General features: G+C 34.3%; 1 protein-coding gene across 17 annotated transcripts in view; it reads right to left on the bottom strand.

Annotated features, from left to right (window-relative positions):
• The window catches only part of FIP1L1 (factor interacting with PAPOLA and CPSF1), a 69,420-nt gene that overhangs the window by 13,891 nt on the left and 32,327 nt on the right, over window positions 1-23,202 (bottom strand). For 9 of the 17 annotated variants that reach the window (XM_040238210.1, XM_040238203.1, XM_040238211.1 and 6 more), the window contains 4 exons: window positions 17,384-17,477; window positions 15,487-15,643; window positions 1,982-2,036; window positions 392-447 (listed from right to left, as the gene is read on the bottom strand). In XM_040238210.1, the coding sequence (XP_040094144.1) occupies window positions 392-447; window positions 1,982-2,036; window positions 15,487-15,643; window positions 17,384-17,477 (362 nt within the window). Of the gene's footprint in view, window positions 1-391; window positions 448-1,981; window positions 2,037-4,066; window positions 4,094-15,486; window positions 15,644-17,383; window positions 17,478-23,202 lie in introns of all 17 variants that reach the window. The other 8 variants (XM_040238206.1, XM_040238201.1, XM_040238207.1 and 5 more) reach the window with 1 other exon arrangement.

Below are 23,202 nucleotides of genomic sequence, written 5' to 3'. Positions count from 1 at the left end.
AAACAGATCTCAGCTTTACTATAAAACTCAAAATTAAAGAGTTTTATAGTAAGTGTGACACTGTGAGCATAGGGATAATTAAAAACTAACCAAATGAATAGTCTTGAAAGCTAAGAAATAGATGCATGCACGCAGGGAATTTGATACACAATGGAGATGACGCTACTGCTACCTCAGAAAGGAGGGACAATTACATCTTTACTAAAGAAATGAAAAATATTCTGTTAAGTAACCTGGAATATATGTAAGACTAATTATTTCTAGAGTAAACATTTTTTAATTCCCTTTAAGATAGTATTTTAAACCATGGGAGCATGTTTCTACTATTTTAAAGTATTTAAGTACTTTACTGGTTTAAACTGAATCCGGGCAATTAAAAAATAACACTTACCATTGCCATATGGAAAAGCACGTGCAGAACGACTATCATAACCAGAGGAATGTCCACTGTCAAAGAAAAAAGTATTTTTACATGTTGCAAGTTCTGAATTTTAGCTTGGTGCAAATGCAAAACATAAGGTAGAATTATGACTTTTACTTAACCACCACGTGATTTGTTCTGTTTGTTTTTGTTTGTTCTTAGTCTCCCAGCTGTGTCCGACTCTTTGCGACCCCATGGACTGTAGCCCACCAGGCTCCTCCGTCCATGTAGTGTTAGGTTTAATACTGTTAAATAGCCTGTGTTTTCAGTACACAAGCACCATATTATGGTAGCTGCAATTCCATAATAACTTTATTTCTTAATACTGAAAACACAGGCTATTAACAGTATTAAGCCTAATACTACATGTAAAGAAGATACAGCTTGTTAGTATTATTTAACATGAATAGTCCAATCAATTCAGCCTGACACAACAGATAACAGAAACTTTGAGGCTGACAGAGTACTTCAGACAGAGTTAAAATTTAGCCTTAAAAAACTAATTTTAATGAATAAAAATCAGAAATTCCGCCCTACTGACAGACTCAACAAATACTACTTCTTAACATTTTGAATAAGAAAACAAATATATGTTTAACAAGGATTTAAAATTAAATGCTTATGGTCTCACCAGTCACACTTTGCTGAGTTTTATCATTTCTTCTGAAAATCATATGCAGTTTGATGCTACTGATCTAAAGTTTCCATGATTCTTTAGTTTGAATCACTTTCTCAGAAATACAGTAATTTTTTTAGTTTTTTGCCACTTAAGAGGAAATAATAATAGCTACCATTTATTGGTTAGTTCTGTCTGCCAAGAATGGTGCTGATGCTTTATATTCACCTGAGTTGTTTTAATCTTCATAATTCTATCAACCCCATTTGGCAAAAGAGGAATCTGAGTCTCAATGAGTTATTATGCACCCTGCCTTGCCACAAAGCTGGGAAATTTTGAAGGCAAATTTGAACCAGGTTTGTATGATTCTAAAGCATATGCTGTTAAACATGGTATTGCCATCCATGAGGTAAATGTTCTTTACCACAGCATTCCAAATAACATAAACTGTAAATACAGGGTATGAAAAATAAGGTAACTGCCAGGCAGAAGGGATCCATTCTTCCTCTGTGGAAGCCGAGTTGCACTGGGTAGCAAGGAATAAGGCAGGTTTTCTTTACTGTGGCCCCTGATAATAGCTGTCCTTACTTAATCCTAAAACAGACATGCATTATTCATAATTTCTAGTCATCTGTTTTTATATCCCACAAAACTTGACTATAGCCAGGTTTTTACCAATCTAGCGGTTTCTTTAATAAGAGTACCATAAATCAAAGCAAGACATTTCAAAATACTATCATTTCGTTTTCTTTGTCCTGTTCTATAATTAGGTATAGGTCCAATATCTTATCTAAGAGTAAATAACACAGATCTATACTTATGAATTAAAAGGCAGGTACTACTGTTTACAAAATTAAATCTTTGAAAATATTACCAAGATACATTTGATTCTTCTGTCAAAAGCCTATGAATGATAAAAAATTTACAGTGTCCATACTGATTACCTTTCTATTGTTGGTATAAGGGATGGAGGTGGAGCACCTGGTGGAGGAGGAAAACCTGAAACATTCAATCATAAGATAAAAAGAAGTTAGAATGTAATACAAGGTCGAGGTAAAAGTTGTGTGTCACTAAATTTCTCTGGGACTATAATGTGCTTCTCTATGTTATAATGGACAGGAAAAAAATGGAGCTTAAATTTATAAACAGATTTTTGGATCAATATTAACTTTGAATGAACAGTCTGGTCTAATACACAGAGCACAAACTGGGAGTCAGGACACTCGGTCTTATTTTCAGCACCACACACAGCCCATTTTGTGAGTATAAGAAAGTTAATCTCAATGCCTTACCTTTTCCATATATTAAACAGTAGTAGGACTGCCACCAGATACATTTAAAGTATTTTAGAAGAAAAGCAAATAAAATAACATTTACCTCTTTCAAAAATATTTTGAGAGTTTAGATGTATAGAAATGGTCTTAAAATGCATAATTTTAAAAATAAAATCTTACCAGTAAATATATAATGCTTAAGGCTGAGAATATCCATCATAAAATGTGTTTTAAATAGCACAACCCTAAAGAACTAATTTACAAAGAAAAGCATATAATGTAGTTTTTAAATTAGTTTAGAAAGGAAATAATTTGCAGCTTTGTATCATGAGGTCTGCATTCTGAATAATCCACAAAACCTAGATGAAATACCACAGAATAGGCTACCATAGACCTTAACAGTTAATCTACTCTGCACTTTCAAATTCAGTCAGGCAATGAAGCATCTCAACAACGCTTGAAGAGTCTACAACTTACAATACCAATTCTTTATGACATCAATTTTTGCCAAGTTTTAACGACCCTGACTATTACAAAGTACATTAAATTATGTAATTTAAATTTCTCATACTACAATTCACATACTGATCTTAATGAGGACAAGAAGCAATCCAACAAAATACATGTTTGAAAACACTTCCACTAAGCCTCCTTTTTAGTATTCTATGTAAAAATGAATTTCAGTTCTCCTACCCCTTTTCAAATGTCCATTTAAATCAATTTTTAGCCTTGTTTCAAGCTGTTTTAAATTCACCATGCTCATCTTCACTGTGTCGAGTTTTAGGTTCTCCTCTATTAAATATCTTAGCAGTGTAAAATTTAGCAATTACTACTTAGTCCTAGAGTCCACAATCCTATTTTAGATAATCTTACAATCACATTTCTTTTTAACCTATAACGACAGACCAATGACTCCTTTAAGACTTCTCCTGATAGGTCTTTTTCAGCCACACTCATACATAATCAGTGACTCTCTATCTGACAACTAAATATGTATACTATCCTGAGCTATTTGAACTCCACTATTCATCAAGGTCATTTTGAGTTTAGACCCACCCTTCCAAGCACTGTCACCTCTCATCTCTTTATATTTCATGACTTTTAACACTGAACTTCATAAACACACTTGCTATCATATCTGCATCACACTACAAAAGAAAAAAAAAAAACACCCTGAAAAACTGTAAAAAAAAAAAAAAAAACACAACATACTGGGCCACATGTAACACTCCTGTTGATCATATTCTTACAAGAGTGAACAATTAAATCACTGCTCTATGAACAATCATCTGACCAGCTGTCAACCTATCAGTGTGGTTCAGAACATATTTTCTCACAATATTGAGTTATGTGAAGAGGGTAAAAACAATCAGAAACCATGATAAAATCAAGATAAATGGGAACTTTCTCTTCTCTTGCAGTCACTTCATCATATAAAAAATTCTTTGGTTTGAAAAAACAATTTTTAATAAAAATTTTCTTTTTAATCCTATACTCTGTTTTCTTCAATAAATTGATATGGTTAAGAATTTTCTCAGAATCTCTATTTCTACAGAAATGGGTAAGACAGGTATAAGAAAACTAAATATCTTAATCAAAACTGGAATGAAGCAAAGGCAGAGCTGAAAATAGGACCTTGAAATCCCAATAACCTATTTTATATTCTAACCACATCAATACCGTCCCTCCTGTAACTATAAGCTTGAAATTTCATGTTTATTAACAATGATGGAGAAAACATGAAAAAAGTTTTACCTGGAGGTGGTACAGTTATTGGAATACCTAAAAAACAAGTGATGAAATTTAATATAGTAACTGGATTTCAAAACCTGTTATGTACTTATGCCATCACGAAAGAAAACTTTGAAATAAAACCCCTCGCCTCATCGTCCTGGCTTATTCACTCAAAAGCAGCATTCTGTTTTCTTGCAGAGGACCAACAATTCGAGTATAATATCAGACTTCCTGATGAAAACCCAGTCTAACAACTTGATAACAAGATTTCCCCACTAATTGTAACCACGAACAAAGTGAGATGTTAATTAAAAAAAGCACCTTTGTGCACACACAAATATCAAACTCCATGAAATTAACACTAAGCTTGATAATCAACATCTGATCTTGTTATTTTAACAGTATAATAGGCAAAGTGATAAGGGGCTCTTAAATACTGCAGGTAATACAAAGTAACTCGGAAGATGATGGATATTCACTATAGTAAAGCTATGAAGGATGTTCAAGTATGGACATGATTTGTTTTTATTGGTGACAGGAGTGTGGAAAGGTTATTACTTCCCTTGACTTGTGGGAGTAGAGACAAGGGATATAGCCAATTCATATATTTACATCCCTAGGGCACGCTAAAATGAATGTGGTGGTTTACTTCAACAGAAGTCAGTAAATACTAATTTGAGTGACTCTCACTCGCACACATTATAATCTTTAAAGGAATAAACTATGTATAAACATTTTCAATTTACATTGGTCAAGAAAGTGAAAGTGTTAGTCGCTCCGTCGTATCCGACTCTTTGCGACCCCATGGACTATAGCCCACCAAGCTCCTCTGTCCATGGAATTCTCCAGGCAAGAATACTGGAATGGGTAGCCATTCCCTTTTCCAAGGGTTCTTCCTGACCCAGGGTTAGAACCTGGGTCTCCTGCATTGCAAGCAGATTCTTTATCATCTGAGCCACCAGGGACTCTTCGAATGTGCCCTTAAATCCTAATTTAAAACTTATGTGTCATACAAATTATAATTTTCTTGTTTGAAGAAAAATGACATTACTAAGTAGAAAAATTTCAAATATGAAAAACTTTTTCAAGCAACCATTAAATCATAAAGAACTTCAACAAAGTCAGAATGGTTTACTAAATCCTATCTTTTAAAAACTGCGTCAAAACTATTCCCAAAGAGGAAAAGTAACCTAAATTCATTAACTAAGTACACAGGAAAAAGTAATGAAAAAAATTGCTTTCAAATGTTTGCTTGTCAATGGAAACATCTGCTAATAATTTAAAAATTTTCTACGCATGTTTTGCCAGAGTAAGAGGTTCATTCAAACAGAACTTAAGGAAATAAGTAGGCCTTAAAATGGAGAATGAAGCACCTTACTTAACCACCCATGCAATAAAAGGATATGGTAAACTCAAACCAACAAGACGAGATAAATAATGCAGCAGTCATGTTTCAAAAATCATTAGGCACCCACAAGTCTACTACAATGAGCTATACTCCATGGCAATTCTCATACCTCGAGCTACCTCCCTGCTTCCTACATTTCTAAGCTAAAAGAATCCAGCAAACAATACAAACCAACAAAAGTTCCAGACACCACACCAAATGGGAAATTAAGGAAGGCAGAGTGTATTAAATGCTCTTAATAGCTGCTATTACTTGATCTTCATTAGAAGATTATAGATTGTTTTAGAGTACTACTGAACTTCACTATATGTCCCAGTTTTCATATTTAAATACGTGACTATTTAATTCATGACCATTGTCCTAGGTATGGTAAGGTAACCATGCCGATTTCAGCAACCCACACTGTAATCCTAATAACTTTACCCAAGTAAATACATGAACAATATACATCACTTAAGCTAACTACAATGTGAACTCATATAAAATAACTAAGAAAATACTATTCACCTCTCTCAACATTTAGTCTTCAAAAACATTTAAGTTACCAAACTTCCACAAAACATAAAAATAAAAATATAACCAAACTATTAAGTGTGCTATGAAGACAGTTTAAATTACAAACATTCTGCTTTTAATTTTTCTTACTATAATAGTATCATAAGACAGATTCTTTTTAAAAATCAACTGAAAGGAATTAAGAACACAAAAATTATGCTACATAGATAGATATGGATGTCTTCCCAAACAATATCTACACATCAGAAAGTTGGCATAAGAACTAGAGAAGACGCTTTGCGTGAGACGTATACCTCATCTAAGATAGCGCCAGATGTGTATCTCATCTAAGATAATTCAGATCTTAATTCTGAATTAAAGTTCACTGAAATAGAACTTTAGAGTTGATGAAACACTGTACGATCCATTCTTTTGACAATTAGTAAATACATTTTTAAAATGCTACTTAAAAAGTTTAATATGTAATATAATGTTAGACCAACACAATTGTCATCTAGAAAATCACTATTTAGTATTTGACTTCTGTTAACAAGAGAGAACAGTAAAATGAAGGACAAAATTCACCTCAAAATTCCCTGTCCTGTTTCTCCCGGCACTCCCAACTTTCCTGGCCAACACATGTGCTGCCCAGCCAACAGATTTGAAATACACAAATTACGCACTGTGTTTCTGTATGCTTTATCTTTAAAATGAGTAGCAAAAACAAAATGTTTTCCTGGGAAACTCTGCATACAGTAGTAAAAGTAAGATTTCTATTACTGGCCAAAAGCTTTTGGAAAAGTTATATTCAAGTTCTAAAGGGAATGAATAGGTGGGGTTTTGACACTTTAGCGACCACCAGAATTATTTCAAAAATTTGTTAAAATGCAGATTGCTGGGCCCCTCCCCTGGAAGAACTTCTGATGCAGTAGGTCTGGCATGAGGCAGAGAATCTGCATTCCAAACGAGATGATGGTGTTGCTGACCAGAGACCGTATTTTGGGAATCACTGGATTTACATTCAGACTTCCCTGCAAACTGCACTGCGGAGCTACTCAAAACACATAAACTCCATTTCAAATTTTTATTAAACAAAGCATGTGCCACTGTGATATAAAACAGTACAGCTGTATGATAGCCTATACTGTCTGGCACCTTGAAAAGAAAGAAAATAGGATTTAACTTTTCTAGTATGTAATATGAACTTTTAAATGTAAAGAAGTGTAAGGGTGGGTGGGGGGACTGTCAGGGGGTTGAAGGAACTGGTACAAAGAAACAGAAAGGCAGCACACCAGCGAAACATCACATCGAAAGGAATTCAACTATACTTTACATTCATTACTTAACTTAGGCAAAGAAAGAGTTCTGTGATAGGAGGCCTCCAACTTGGCTTCCAATGATTCCTGCCTCCTGGTATTCACATCCTCTCCTTGAAGGTGGGCTAGATAATAATTTATTTCAAACAAATGAAATATAGCAAAAATGATGGAATGTTATTTCCATGACTAGGTTACAAAAGAGACTGACTTCTATTTTGCTGGTTTCTTCTATTGTGTTCTCAGCATTCAGGCTATGATGAAGCAAACTACCATGGTGAAGAGGAAGTTAATCTTTTCAACAAAGAAGTCAGTGAATCTGAACGTGAATCTTTTCTTAAGAAGTCTTTGAGATGACCATCTCAAAGTGTGTGAGAGACCTTGAAGCAGAGAACCAGCTAAGCCGTCCCCACACTGCTAATCCACAATCACTATTCAACAATAAACGTATGTGTCTTAAAACATTGCGCTCTACAAAAGTAATCTGTTGTCGTGGATCAAGAGCTAACTAATGCATATAGTTACCAGCTATCAACTACCTATTATTTCTCTATTCAGTTCAAACAAAAGAAAGAAGCACACGAGAACAATGGGAACTATGCTTTCTATTTCTCACTTGGAAATTATAATCTTCATCAACACTAGTTATGTTACAAACACCAAAAAGCCTAATCACTTGCCTTAAATCTCACCAATTACTACTTTCAAGTCATCAAGCTCGTAAGTAAATTCTGCACACACAAAAAAACTGAGTACAAAACATCAAGCTTTATAAAAATCTTTAAATATGACCTTCCACCACATGCTTTTCTATATACCAGTGTTTTAAAGATTATATACACATACACATCATCTACACTCTATACTTAAAAAATATACGAGGTAGAATACTTATAAACCTATAAAGTAAAACAATTAATTACAAGGTGCAACAAGGAACAGGAGTAATTTGAAAGAAAAAATTGTGTTAAAAGGCACTATGAACACTTAAAGCATCAGAAACAGTAATCAGCATACTCTACACCTAAAAAGTAAAAAAGGTAATTTTACATTAACTATAAAATTGGTGAATTATTTTATCTTTATTACAATCTCTCACTCTTCCAATTATAAAATAACCTAAAAGCCTATGGAAAACAAAAATTCTGTTAGACAAAAACATCTCAGATTAGAAATATCAATATTTTTACTTGTAAAGGAATTAAACTCTAAAGGCAAAATAACTAGAAGAGTAGCATGAATGAAAGCAAATATTAAATCATAATTAAATCCTACAATATACAGCATCTATGCTGGTGAAGAAGACTCTTGAGAGTCCCTTGGACTGCAAGGAGATCAAACCAGTCAATCCTAAAGGAAATCAAGCCTGAATATTAAGGACTGCTGCTGAAGCTAAATTTCCAGTACTCTGGCAACCTGGTGCCAAGAGCCGACTCACTGGAAAAGACTTTGATGCCGAGAAAGACTGAAGGCAGCCGAAGGGGATGCAGAGGACGAGGAGGCTGGATGCCATCACCAACTCAGTGGACATGAGTTTGAGCAAGCTCTGGGAGACGGTGAAGGACAGGGAAGCCTGGCGAGCTGCAGTCCACGGGGTCGCAAAGAGCTGAACATGACTGAGCGACTGAACAACAAAGGATGTATTAAAAATGTAACTGTTATAAAGGGAGCAACAGGGAGAAAAAGACACTCAAAACTCAACATAAAGAAGCTTGTATTTTTTTAATATAGAAAACTATAACAAAACAGAAAATGAGCACTTCTTCAAAAATTCAAGAAGTTATTTTTCAAAAGGTACTTCTGGAAACTACATTTTTAGTGCTCACATTTTTGGCAAATAGTATAGATTAACCTGCAGATTTGCTGTGTAAGACCAAAAATCTTGATGAAACTGTAAAACCAGCTTAATGTTATACTCACAAAATAATTTCTCAAATGAAGGGACAAAATTATACTTCCTCAAGGGTGCAGATAATATTCACTGAATATAAGCCAATCTTCTGCAAAGTAGCAGTTCTCAAAGTATTATCTGGAGCTTCCTGGGGGTGTCCTTAAGGCCCTTCTAAAAATCTGAAAGGTCAAAACTCCTTTCATAAAAACGCTAGGATGTTATTTGCCATCTTCATGCTCATTCTCTTACAAATGCACAATGAACTTTTCCAGAGGCTACATGACATGTGCAATCACAACTGATTTAATGTGAAAGCAAACAGGAGAATCCAGTTTTTTTTGTATTATGTCACATGAGCAAAGAGATTTACAAGGTGTAAAAGAAAGCCACTCTTTGCACTAAAATTTTTTGTCATTCTGGAAGAATAATTTTTCATTAAAATGTTATCTTGGTATGTAATTAAATTAGATATACATTAAAAATATTTAAATAAAATATCTTAATTTCTTGGATTTAATTTCTAATAAAAAATGAATATATCACAAATAAAGAAAAGCTCTTTGGGGTCTGCAGTAATTTTTAAAAGTATAAAGGGATCTGTGACCAAAAAGTTTAACAGCCACTGCACTAGAAACCAGACTGCTAACAGGAAAATAATCTAAAGACAATGAAAACCCTGAGGAAACACTGAAAAACCTCAGAAGTAAGCTGCTTTCAGCCCCATGTGTCATCACTAACTCAAATTCAAAATATTTAAGGAACAAACAAGATTTTTAGGTTCATATAATTTGTAGTACTAGATGACTACTAAGATGCTAATTGTCTTACCTATCTAACAAAAGTCTTTTAGGGAAAAAAATACTTTGCTCTAAAATGCAGAATTTTATACATTTTGAAATCTAGATAAAGAGCCTACATCTTATGCATGCATGCATGTATGCTCAGTTGCTTCAGTCATGTCTGACTGTGTGTGACCCTATGGACTATAGCCTGCCAGGCTCCTCTGTCCATGGAATTCTCCAGGCAAGAATACTGGAGTGGGTTGCCAGTCCCTTCTTCAGGGGAATCTTCCCAACCCAAGGAACGAACCTGGGTCTCCTGCACTGCAGGCAGATTCTTTACTGTCTGAGCCTCTAAGGAAGCCCACTAAATTCTATATCCAACTTTAAAAGCAGAGATGACTTATCTATGGTCTGGGCTCCATCTCCGTAAAGCAAAGAGACTTACTCAATTTAGTAGAATTCTACTCATGCGCTAGATTTCAACTGTTTCCAAGACTTAACAGAACAATATTCACATAAACCTTAACACTCTTAAGGTAACAAGACAGGAGTTAAACTGACTTTCCCTTTTCTTGTTCAACAAACTAAATTATATAAAAATGAACATAAAACATGACACTAAAAGTAAATTAACATTTAAAATCTAAATTAAAAATCTATCATAAAACGTAATACAGTTTGATCAAAGTTTAAAAAACAGCCTATTTACAACTGTGAATTAAAATGTTATTAAAAAATAATAATATAAACCAGACACGGACAAATACTGTGTGATTCCACTTATATGAGGCACCAAGAGTAGGCAAATTCAGAGAGACAGAAAGAAGCCACCAGAAGCTACAGTAGGGAGGAAGGTATTATGTTTAATGAATATACAGGCTTTGTTATGAATGATGGAAAAGTTTTGGGTATAGATAGGGGTGATAGTTACACAACACTGTGAATGTACTTAATGCCACTGAACTGTACAATTACAAATGGGTAAGATGATCAATCTTATGTCATGTTATCACAAACACACCCACCCACACAAAATCAACTGCTCTATAATATCAATCCTTCCAATTCTACAATTTTTCTTCCAACACACAAGTATTTAAAAACTGGTTTAATCAGTAAACAGACTTCTTAACACAAAACAGGCAAACAGTAAAACCTCAATTACTGTCGCTGTTTGGTCACTAGGTTGTGTCCGACTCTTTCTCAACCCCATTTACTATAGCCTGCTAGGCTTACTCCATGGGATTTCTGAGGCAAGAATACTGGAGTGGACTGACATTTCCTTCTCCAGGGATCTTCTTGATCCAGGAATTGAAGCTGAATCTCCTGAATTGGCAGGCGGACTACTGAGCCACCTAGGAAGCCCAAAACCTCAATTAATTGAATTAAAAAAAATAAAGTCTGACTCCTACTTTTCACTCCCTAACTTCCTTAATCACAAATATACATGCATGCACTTTCACAACAAGAACATTTTTTAAAAGCACGTTTAGGCCATGTTACCAGGGTGAATACAGATAGGTAATGATTCACTTCTTCATTTCAATGTAGTTGAATAAAATAGGCATTCAAGCAAAATTGCCTATGTTAGAATCCTGGTTCTTCTACTTTCTAGCTATTATGATTCCAGTTTTCTCATCTGTGAAACCAGAATAGTATCTACTTCAGATGGTATTGAGAATCAAATTGAGCTAAAACATGAAATGTGTTCAGAACAGTACTTTCAACAGTAGCATTCAATAAACATTAACTTTTATTTCTATTATTACTCAGTGAAAGCATGGAAGCACACTAATAATGTGTGTCTGAAAAAACTCATACAATAGAAAGTATTTTCTGGATTACTAATAACAACAGATTTTCTGAAAATTAAGGAAGATCTTGAATAAATTAGAGTGTTTCCTTTCAAGCTACTATCAGTATGGTAGCAAGGAACCATATTACTTTTCCATTTAGAAAAGCTAATCCAGAAGTCGTAACATTAATTTAGGACCGAACATCCCTTACATGTTTATTGTACTCGCCAATACAAAACCTCCTCTACTCTTTAGACAAATCTACTGTGGCCAGAAACATTACTTTGTCTGTTCTAACAAGACTTCACATATGTTGTAGATGTGTTTGAGGGGGAGAGGAAACAACACATCTCTTTTCTGTTAACTATTTTACAGTGAAAATTTCTTGAATGAAGCAGCTTCCCTGGTACCTCAGTCAGTAAAGAATTTGACTGTAACGCAAGAGACCAGGATTCAATCCCTGGATCAGGAAGATCCCTTGGGAGAAGAAAATGGCAACCCACTCCAGTATTCCTGCCTAGAAAATCCCGTGGACAGAGGAGCTTGGAAGGCTTCAGTCCATGAAAGTGAAAGTGACGGCGCTCAGTCGTGTCCAACTCTTTGCAACCCCACGGACTGTAGCCCACCAGGCTCCTCTGTCCATGGGATTTTTCAGGCAAGAATACTGGAGTGGTTTGCCATTTCCTTCTCCAGGAGATATTCCCAACCCAAGGATTGCACCCGGGTCTCCCACATTGTAGGCAGACGAATTACCATCTGAGCCACCAGGGAAGTCTTGAGGTTGTAAGAATCGGATACAACTTAGCAACTAAGCCACCATCACAAGTGTCTACTCATGCAATAAGCCACACCTGTAAACCTCCAAGAGTTGATCATAAATGTTACCCTCCACACCAGGGCGTTTCTGAGTGAATAACAATTAAGCTGGGACAATAGGTTTAATAGGACTATTCCAGACAAATCTGGATTAACACCCCAAATTATGGGCATAATACATCATCACTATATTTGTTCCATCATTTATAGCTCTACAGTCTTAAAAATTTAAGCATTTGAAAGTTGATGTTAACAAAGGCAACATTAGAATGTTTAAATTAATTCTCCAAAGATTTATTCCATTTTTCCTTTCAGTATTTCTCAAGGAGACAAAAAGAAAACCCAAGGTTTCTCTAAGAGTACTTTTAAAAGCAATACTTACGAAAAGACTGCTTGAGCCACAGCTTTCTTTCATTAGCCGCTTATGATTCTTAAGATGATCTAAATTATAGCAAACTCTACAGAACATGCTGTAATCATATGACTCTGTGGTAAATGGTAACTGCAAATGTGGCTTTAATCACTGCCTATATTCATCTGGTGTATATATATTAATGCAGCCATACTGTTGTTTAAAGCCAGTGCCCACTCTGACTGATAAGAGCCTGTGTGACTGTACCAACTGTCAACCTGAAAATTTCTTTGGTGCTTCAGATCCATAAATATGTTGCTAACTCAATTAGCTAACATATGTAGGGAATGTCAGATATACAGAGGATCTCTGTGATTGGCACTGCGAGGAAACACAGATGGAAATGGAATGCTTATGCTCTCTCCAACAGCTCACAATCTAGTAAAAATAAGGAGTAATCCAGATAGTCTCAACTTACAAATATTTGGTTTTAACATGAACTGGTATCTTTCACCATCATCCCTAGCAAATATACCAGTTAGACTATGACCACATGCACTGATCATCTTTAGTCTCATTATTTACATATTTTATCTTTCTCATAGGACAAAAGACCCATTATGAATCATTAAACCCTCATTATTTTCTCTTTTCATTTAGTTAATTCTCACCACGTCAAAGATCCCAACCAATATATACTGCTTAAACCAGCATTAGAATTCATCTGAATTTGTATTCCTTAAATGCTGACAGGATGACACGGAAAGGTAATATAAGGATAAGCATCAAAAGAAATCTGTACAAGTGTTAAAAATATGGAAAGCATGCAATTGAAAATTAACATTAAATAGCTTAAACAACAACAAAAAATAATCAGTGGTACTCTACGGTATAATTCCATAGGTAATCTAAACATTTTAATAATAGATTTGTTATCCTTATAAACAGAGATTTTATGGCAAAGAAATGAAATGATTTTTACCATTTTGAAAAAGAACACACATCCTAAATAGCTTCTAAATATTCTTACACCAGTGAGGTATTTATTCCTTTGTTATTATTTTGTACTACTATTTTCTCTCACTTACTTTAATAACAAGTGTTGAAGAATACCTGGGGATATACTATATTAGGTAGTAAATAAGAAAATTCTTTTAAATCACCTTTAGTAATTAAATAAGATTACAAAGCAATGTAAAGACTACGACCACATGCACTGATCATCTTTTAGTCTCATTATTTCCACATTTTATCTTTCTCATAGGACAAAAGATCCATTTATGAATCACTAAGTCCTCATTACTTTCTCATCATTTAATTAATTCTCACCACATCAAAGATCTACGGACCACAGATCGAATCTTAACTTCTGAATGGTTTCAGCTTCAGAACAAGCACTCTATCATCAGAACAAGAAATTCACTGAATTTGAAAAATATATCAGTCTGGAGTAAGCAACTCGAACCTATCTAATCTTCTCTTTCTACTATTTTTGAGACAACAGATTCCCTATGGCCATAGTCATGTTTCATAATTTTCTAATCCTTTTTGGAAAGCAGAATCTCAGAAGGAAATCAAAGGTGCTGTGGTTGCGGGGCTGATGCAATAGCTGAATTTTAGAGGAAAAGGATGAATATTACAAGGGATTATTCAGATCCCTTAAATGCTTCCGTACTCTAATCAGAACTGCCACCTCCTAAAGACAACTCTCTGGCAAATACAAAGTGAGTGAGTAAATGTGGCTCTCTAGTATAAACTGATTTTATTAATAAAAAGCAAATTTTTACATATGTGGCACATGTATTTCTGGTTAGGATCAGCAGCTAATTTTTAACACTTATTACTGGAGCTCTCCCTCGGAAGAAAATAATTATTATCTCAATCTGGTTAGTTTCATTAAGAACTGGCTAAGGGATAGAAATATTAAAAGCCTACTGTGAATAAAATAACAAAGGCTATCAGACAGAAGTTGAAAGTATACAATTAGGGAATTATTTGTGAATTTTTTCCTACTACCACTGATCTAGCTTTTAGTAAATAACCAAAAGTGGCTAAGAATATTATAAAAACTGATATTAATTTTCTGTCATGTTTAATAGGCCCCTGGCACCCAGAAACAGTCTCCAAAAAGGAAACCAGTATACAAAGACAACAACTAGACTTGAGATTTTAATTTCATTCTCTTCATAGGATATAATTTTTTTTAACTTAAGCAATTCTAAAAGTATCTTTATTTTTTTTTTTTTTTTCAAAACAAGGTAACATGACTCAATATAAGTTTATACATACACAATCAGCAACTTTAATTTGGGGAATCACTATCACATTTTTGGAACACAGTTTTAGTCCACTTGTCTCTATTTTAGTATACTGCCTCTTTGCTTTGCTGAAATTGTTAAGACACATATACATCTGATTCAGTGTGAATCTACTGAAGTTGAGCATAAGTTTCTTATTCTATTACTTTTAATGTAATGCAGTGAAGATTCTGTTTCCAAATATATACTTTAATTGTTAAGTTCAAAATTTAAAAACACTCATAGACTATTTTTCTTTCAGAATCAAATGTCTTATTTACTATTTACCTGGTGGTGGAATCAGAGGTGGAGCAGTGCTAACAGTTGGAGGAGGTGGAAGAAATGGAGGAGGTGGAAGGTGAGTTGGAGGAGCTCCTGGAGGGAAAAATGGAGGTGGTTTGCTAAAATTGTTGTCTACTTCAGTAGCAGATCTTTCAGAAAGGACCTAAAATTAGAGCACAGTTAAGTAAAAAGGTGAATAAATATTCTTATCTAAGAGTAAACGCAGTAAATGAATCTCATTTAATCTAAGAAATAAGTTTTATTCACATACACGTATTTTGGATAAGTAGGACTAATTGTTCTATGCATGGGGTATGAGTGAACATTACATGTATGTGAGTATACACTCAAACACACTTTTAAAAATGCTCATAGTCAAAGCCTAGGAAAAAATGAATCATTACAAGTAAAATTTTTATGGAATAACTAAGAGATTTAATAACGTAAGCAAGAGACAATCACAAATAAAATGTAATGAGTATTATCTTTGTTACTCAACCAAAGATAAAGTAATCAAATTAAGGCATTATAATCATTAGTCACAGATAGCAGAATTAAGAAACTAAGATGGCAGCAGAACCAGATATGCATTATACCAAAGCCTGTCATCATCAGGTTGTAAAGTAAGAGGCTGTACGGCATGCATCAAATAGGGTGCAAGTAAAAGGCAACTGGATATATAAAAAGCTTCTTCATATGAGCCCTGTAACTTTCAGAACAAGGGTTTATACTCAATAAGCAAATATTTACAAAATACCGATCTTCGTGAATAGGTAAGAGACAAGCATCAAACCTACAGGAGAGTGGCACCTAGAAATATGAATTTTTTACAAGATCCCTGACAGACTCTAATGTGCAAATGTGTTTGGCAAAAACAGAAAAAGCAGGAACATAATGTTATATATTTATACTTTTCAAATCCTTGCTGGCTAAAGCATATCATTTAAACATATAATCCTTCCTTTCATTAACTTTTCCTACATTTAAGTACAGTAATTTTTGTAAGGCTTATGTTGAAAAGCTATTTTTTAAAGTAGAAAGCAGAGTTATTTTAATAATAAGCATGGCCTTTTAATTGTAGGGGGAAAGAAAGAGGACTGTCTTCCAGTTTAGGAATAATTTACCTTTAAAGGTGCTAAAAAGAACATTCATATGATTAATTTATTAAAGGTAATAAGAATCAAAACATTTTGGATATTTTTTAAAGTACTCAGAGAAATAAAAGTAATAATGAAAAAGTGTGGTCAATTAATAGCTGAAAATCTTAAGTTACTCAAGTTCAAACTTGAGTTATCCAAGCTACCAATAACTCATCTCCTTTCATCCTTTTAACTGAAAAGCACGAGATCTATTTCTCTCAGAAGTGTCACATTAAATAAATTATGGTACAGCCATAGAATAAATCTATCAAGAAGAGATTTTAAATCAAATTGTTAAGAATATGGAAAAATGCAAATGATAATTTTAAACAGAAAAAAATGGATACACAAAAATATAACTGTAGTTGTATCTGTCCCAATCTTACTTAGTATTGAGGAAAAGGTGTATCAAAATGTTAAGAGTAGTTATCTTTAGATGGCAGAACTATGTATGATTTTATTTTCTTCTTTAAACTTTTCTCATATCTTCCCTTTTCAGTCCAATGAGTCTATATATCACACTCATAGCAAGGAAAAGAAATTTTACTGAAAAATAGCCAAAGGTTATACATTTTAAACAGAACCGTTTTTGTAATAACATAGTGATTATGTTACAGTGATTGATTCACATTTTAAATCCCCTTCGTATTAAAAGCACCGAAAGTACCTAACACATAGATAGGAGAGTGCTATGACTGAATACATTAAACCAGAACACAGACATAATCTTTCATTTAAAAATAATAATTCATAAAATACTAAACCTGTATATTGCTGTTTTCATTTGCCCGTCGCCTTCCTTCTACTCGGCTGATAGTTATAGTCTGACCAATAACATCAATTGCCCCAGGTAATCTCCTGTAACGTAAAAATTGAATCATTTCAGTTTCACCTAAGTAGATGTTTGGACAGTATATACATATGAGGTGAGAAATAAAGCCCAAAACCCTTTGCAATGTAATTTAAAATAAAACTATCACAACACACTTTGAAAAAAACTTCACTTAGGTAAAAAGTTTTATTAATGAGCTAAGACTAGCACATCCGACAATGATCATAATGCTAATTTTTAAGTATATTTGAAGGTTTTCTTTAAAGTTTATTATTTTTCAGTACTCTCCAACTGAATTTACCTTTGTGGAATTGAAACAGGTAGCAAATACTAAACAAATGGAAATAAAATTTATTGGCCACTATAACTGTAACACATACCACAGTTATATTACAGATTTTAAAATTCTTCAAAAGGGCCTGAAAATATATAATGCTCATTTTGAGACACAAAGAGTATTTTTCTTAGTAATTTATTCTGAGCATTAGAAAAGAATAAAAAAGGAACCAGTTCTGCATTGCCGTTAGAAAGCTTCAAATATTTAAATGTCAGGCCCACCTCCAACTGTATTTACAACTATTAAAGTTTGTGAGTACATGGAAAAACAGTCTATCACAAAATAATGCTGCAAATTTAATAGGAAAATCTAACAAGTTAAATTTTAAAAAATAAAATAACATTAAAAGCCATTTATATATGTAATTAAGGACTTTATAAAAATGCATATGGTTAATAAAATACAAAAGTCACTTGTAGGCATTGGCAATGAAAAATGGACGCAAATTAGATGAACTTCTCTTTATCTGTACTTCAGTTCTGAACAACTGTGCTTTTAAAATTTTAGAACAAAGTACCATAAATCCTTCCACAGTCATGAAGTTAGATTCCTTAAAATGACTAGTAACAGCGGCTACTATTTGTTGAGCAATTACATTCTATACCTAAACCTCACAATAACCCTTAAAGAAAATTAACATATTACCAGTCAGACATGATAAAGCTAGAGCTAGAGTGATGTCACTGACCTCAGTAATAACTAAATGGCAAAACTAATTTACACATCTCAGTCTTTCTGATTTCAAAGCCTCAGATTCCTTCCCTTGAGCCATGCTGCCTTCCAGCAAGATACAGCAGCCCTTGAAAAATTTAGGACTTTTGGAAAGCAAGAATTGGTGGAAATATGTCTCAAGTAAACCTTGAAATGACCAATAAATAATTTTATGCTCAGAAAAAGAGAGCCCTATAAAAAGCCTATAATATCATTTGAAATGTCTTTAACTGCTGATCCTGCCCATGTAAGATTTCTATCAATATATTTTTTTAAATGTTCAAGCCTTACTGATTTTATGCCTGGGTCACTGACGTCCCCAAGTTTCCTCATGATCTCAAAAATCAAAAGTGATTTTCCTTCACTTGTATCCTTTAGTGTAGCTGGGAAACTATCTTAACATTCACGGATTAGGAAAATTCATATACTTCTGACAAAACAAATACTGCTGTAATTTTTCCCTAAAATTTAAAATACTTATAAAGTATGACCACTGTAATTTCACATGAAATGCACATGCCATCCGTTCTCCCATATAAAAACATATCTCAGATTTTAACATCTCAGCAGATAAAAGTATATATTTTCTGAGATCTGGAGTTCTTTCACCATTTACTGTACCTAGACTTCATTGTAAAAATCCTTATTTCTACTCTGTTTTCTTTTCCATTCTCTTCTGTTCTCAATCACCAGATTCTCCCCACTCCACTCATTTTTTTCTTCTGATGTTCAAGCTGCTTTTTTTTTTTTTTTACTTTTTTTTACTTTACAATACTGTATTGGTTTTGCCATACATCAACATGAATCCGCCACAGGTATACATGAGTTGCCAATCCTGAACCCCCTTCCCACCTCCCTCCCCATACCATCTCTCTGGGTCATCCCCATGCACCAGCCCCAAGCATCCTGTATCCTGCATCGAACCTAGACTGGTGATTCGTTTCTTACATGATATTATACATGTTTCAATGTTCCTGTCATGAATAAATTCTCACAAAGTTGTTTGGGTTTGCAACCTGCATTACAAATCCTCCAAATTGTTAAAAGTAACAAAAGGGAAAGATTCATGTAACTTTGACCATGGATTTCTAAGCATTTGTGCTTTCAAAAATTCTGGGCCATACGGGAGTACTCATTTAACAAAATTTGATCTTCAGTGTAGTCAGAGAAGTCTGATTATCTTTTTCAGCTTTAAATGGATCTCTCTATCACTAAACGGGCGTCCCCAGTGGCTCAGGGGTAAAGAATCCGCCCGCACGCGACACAGGAGCTGGTCCTTTGGTGGGCAAGATCCTGCCGAGGAGGGCACGGCAGCCACTCCAGTACTCTGCCTGGAGAATCCCATGGACAGAGGAGCCTGGTGGGATATGGTCCATACGGTTGCAAAGAGTCAGACATGACTGCAGTAACTTAGCAGGCTATCACTAAAGATTTAAAATGGCAAATACTATGTTTCTAAAAAGATACAAATGAGAAATTAGTCTTAACAAACACATATGGCTAGAGGGAGTCTAAGAAACTGCGATTCCTTGCATTTCCATAATAGTAACCTCTTCTTGCCCAGGCACTTTTACCACACAAATGGATTCAACTGAATCAAAAATTCTGTTAGGAATTAGAAACTGATGAGAAATTTTGTTATTTTAGAACAGATACATATGTATCACAGTAACATTTACTTTGATAATATTTAATATTAAAATAGAATAACCAAGTATCAATTCTGATGCCACATTATGGAGAACAATATTGAACCATATTATTTTTAAAGTTTCTGATGCACCACTTTCTATTTTAATGTATAAAAAGATTTGTAGAGCTTCACCATGAAGATCTACTATAACTTGGATTTCTACAAAGCACAGATTTAATTGGACTTAAAAACTTGTTCAGTAAGGCAGATAGCAGTTAATGGAGTATCAAGATTCTCTTCTCTATATTAGACTCAATCACATAGTAAAAAGTGAAAAGACAGCAACTAACCATGGTGGACAGCTACTGTTTCATCAACTAGTTTAATACAGGCAGTAAATATTCACAAGAACCTCTACCTCTCCTCCTAACACAGATGAATATGAAAACAACTCTGAAATTTTAATGCAATCAAATTAAAACGCCATATTTTGATAACTCTGATATTCCAGAAAGGGTATGAGAGCTGCTTATATAGATACAACAGAAAATCTGAAGTAATGAACTCGGGACCAAGGGAAGATAGACAAAAGGTTATTAATCTTTGACCACAAATTTATCTCTCAGTTTATTTTTTAACAGCCAAAATAAAGGACATTCTTAATAACGAAAGTCTCTAGTGTGCATTTAAGATAAAAACAAAACACTAGCACTGAAGATTACTTTTCTTGATAATTATGACAGCTAGCATTTACTGAACCCCTACTATGGTGCTAGGAAAGCACTGTTCTAAGCATTTTACATATATTACACCTCATAACAATCCTATGAGGCAGCACTTTACCTCTCCCATTTCACAGACAGTAAAAAGACAAAAAGTTTCTCCTTTGATTACATCTTAAGAGAAAGTATGATAGACTGTAGTAGTTTTTAAGCTTTTAAACAAAACAGTTATTTAGGAAATATATTTTACACAGGAATCCAGCACATACATTATATAAAAAACAAAAATAGAAGTTTCATAAAACAGTACTAACACTTACTATAAAGGAAAATGGTAACATTAAAATCAAATATGCCTTTATTAATATTTACATATAATACAGGGGGAAAAAACTAAAATCAATTAATATTTGGTGGCTCAGACCACCAAACTGATCTCATACTCCACTAATGGATGGCAATCTCATGCTTTGAAAAACACTGAAATAGTGACCAAGTTTCCAATATTACTATAGCCAAAAGGGAAGTGAATTTCACATCCTGTTTCTCAAGTTTCCTCCGTAGTGGGTGAAGCATAACAATGTACTAGTCAATAAAAGCAGTTTAATCAGGGGAGCAAAACAATGTGGTTTGAGAACACTGCCCTCTCGATGGTCAGGCTTACCCTAAGGATTTAACTGTACTTCTGAGCAAGAGTTCTTAACTAGCATCCATAGGATACAGAGAAATCCAGAAGTCCCTGAACTTAAATATGTGCATAAATATACATGTATTTTCTAGGCAAGAGTCCACAGTTTGCAGCAAATTTTCAAAGGACTTACTGCTTCAAAGAAAGTTGAGAGCCTCTATTCTAAAAAAAACACAGAAGGAATGGAACACATATCCTTGCAGAAATCTATGAATGTAGTTTTCTCACAACCGAGATTCTAATAAGAACAAAGCAGGAGATATTTTAAGAGTGAAATCTCTAGGAAAATACCTAGAATGTGACTATTTTATATTTCCAAATTAAAGACAGATGTACTTGGTGGTATGATTATCTAACTCAGGTCATACATCTGAATAGATGGCTGTAACAATTCTGCATGAAAATTGATATTACATTTTTTTAAGTTACTTAGGAAAAAGCCTTAGAAGACATGTAAAATGGATTTAGCCATATCAGATGGGAAGGGAGGACATTTTAGATGGAGGGGAGAACAAGAATGGGGTAAATATGCGCTGGATTCTAAATATACTATCTACCAATCTGTAACAGGACAGCAGGATCCACTTTGGGTAGAGATTACCATATTTTAAGCTCAGCTGCATTTTTTGAGTGTATCACTGATAGGAAAACACATGCTTCTACAGGTAATTAAAAAAAATAAAGACCTTCATATGTGCAATCACATAAAATCTTACAAGCCATACAACATAGCAATATGCATTCAGAGTGCTCAAATGCTTTGAAGAACAGGTACATTTTTTTTCAGTATACAAATCTCATTTTTTTCAGTATACAAATTAAGACAGTACAGTAAGCAGTGCAAGAACAATAGAGGAAGTCAATCTTACATTTAATGCTCATTTAACATCCACTTCAAAAGTCTTATGTTTGTCTATTATAAGAAACCCAAGCAAGTTTAAATATTTTAGTAATTCTACACTGTAATGGAATTTTTATTATTCCTCTTACAAGAGTTTGAATTGGTTTAAAAGAATTATAACATTGGAAAAAAGCTTAAAAACAGATCTTCAGTTCAGTCACTCAGTCATGTCCAACTCTGCGACCCCAAGAACCACAGCATGCCAGGCCTCCCTGTCCATCACCAACTCCTGGAGTCCACCCAAACCCATGTCCATTGACTCGGTGATGCCATCCAACCATCTCATCCTCTGTCGTCCCCTTTTCCTCCTGCCCTCAATCTTTCCCAGCATCAGGGTCTTTTCAAATGAGTCAGCTCTTTGCATCTGGTGGCCAAAGTATTGGGAGTTTCAGCTTCAACATCAGTCCTTCCAATGAACACCCAGGACTGATCTCCTTTAGGATGGATTGGTTGGATCTACTTGCAGTCCAAGGGACTCACAGGAGTCTTCTCCAACACCACAGTTAAAAGCACCAATTCTTCAGCACTCAACTTTCTTTATAGTCCAAGTCTCACATCCATACATGACCACTGGAAAAACCATAACCTTGACTAGACAGACACAGACCTTTGTGGACAAAGTAATGTCTCTGCTTTTTAATATGTTAAGTTGGTCATAACTTTCCTTCCAAGGAGTAAGTGTCTTTTAATTTCATGGCTGCAATCCCTTAGAATGGAGTAGCCATCATAGTCAACAAGAGTCCGAAATGCAGTACATGG

The sequence above is a fragment of the Oryx dammah genome, unplaced genomic scaffold (genome assembly GCF_014754425.2).
Source record: "Oryx dammah isolate SB20612 unplaced genomic scaffold, SCBI_Odam_1.1 HiC_scaffold_3, whole genome shotgun sequence".
Classification (NCBI taxonomy): domain Eukaryota; kingdom Metazoa; phylum Chordata; class Mammalia; order Artiodactyla; family Bovidae; genus Oryx; species Oryx dammah.
The sequence above is the reverse complement of the archived record's forward strand: the minus strand, read 5'-3'. Positions and strand labels throughout refer to the sequence as shown.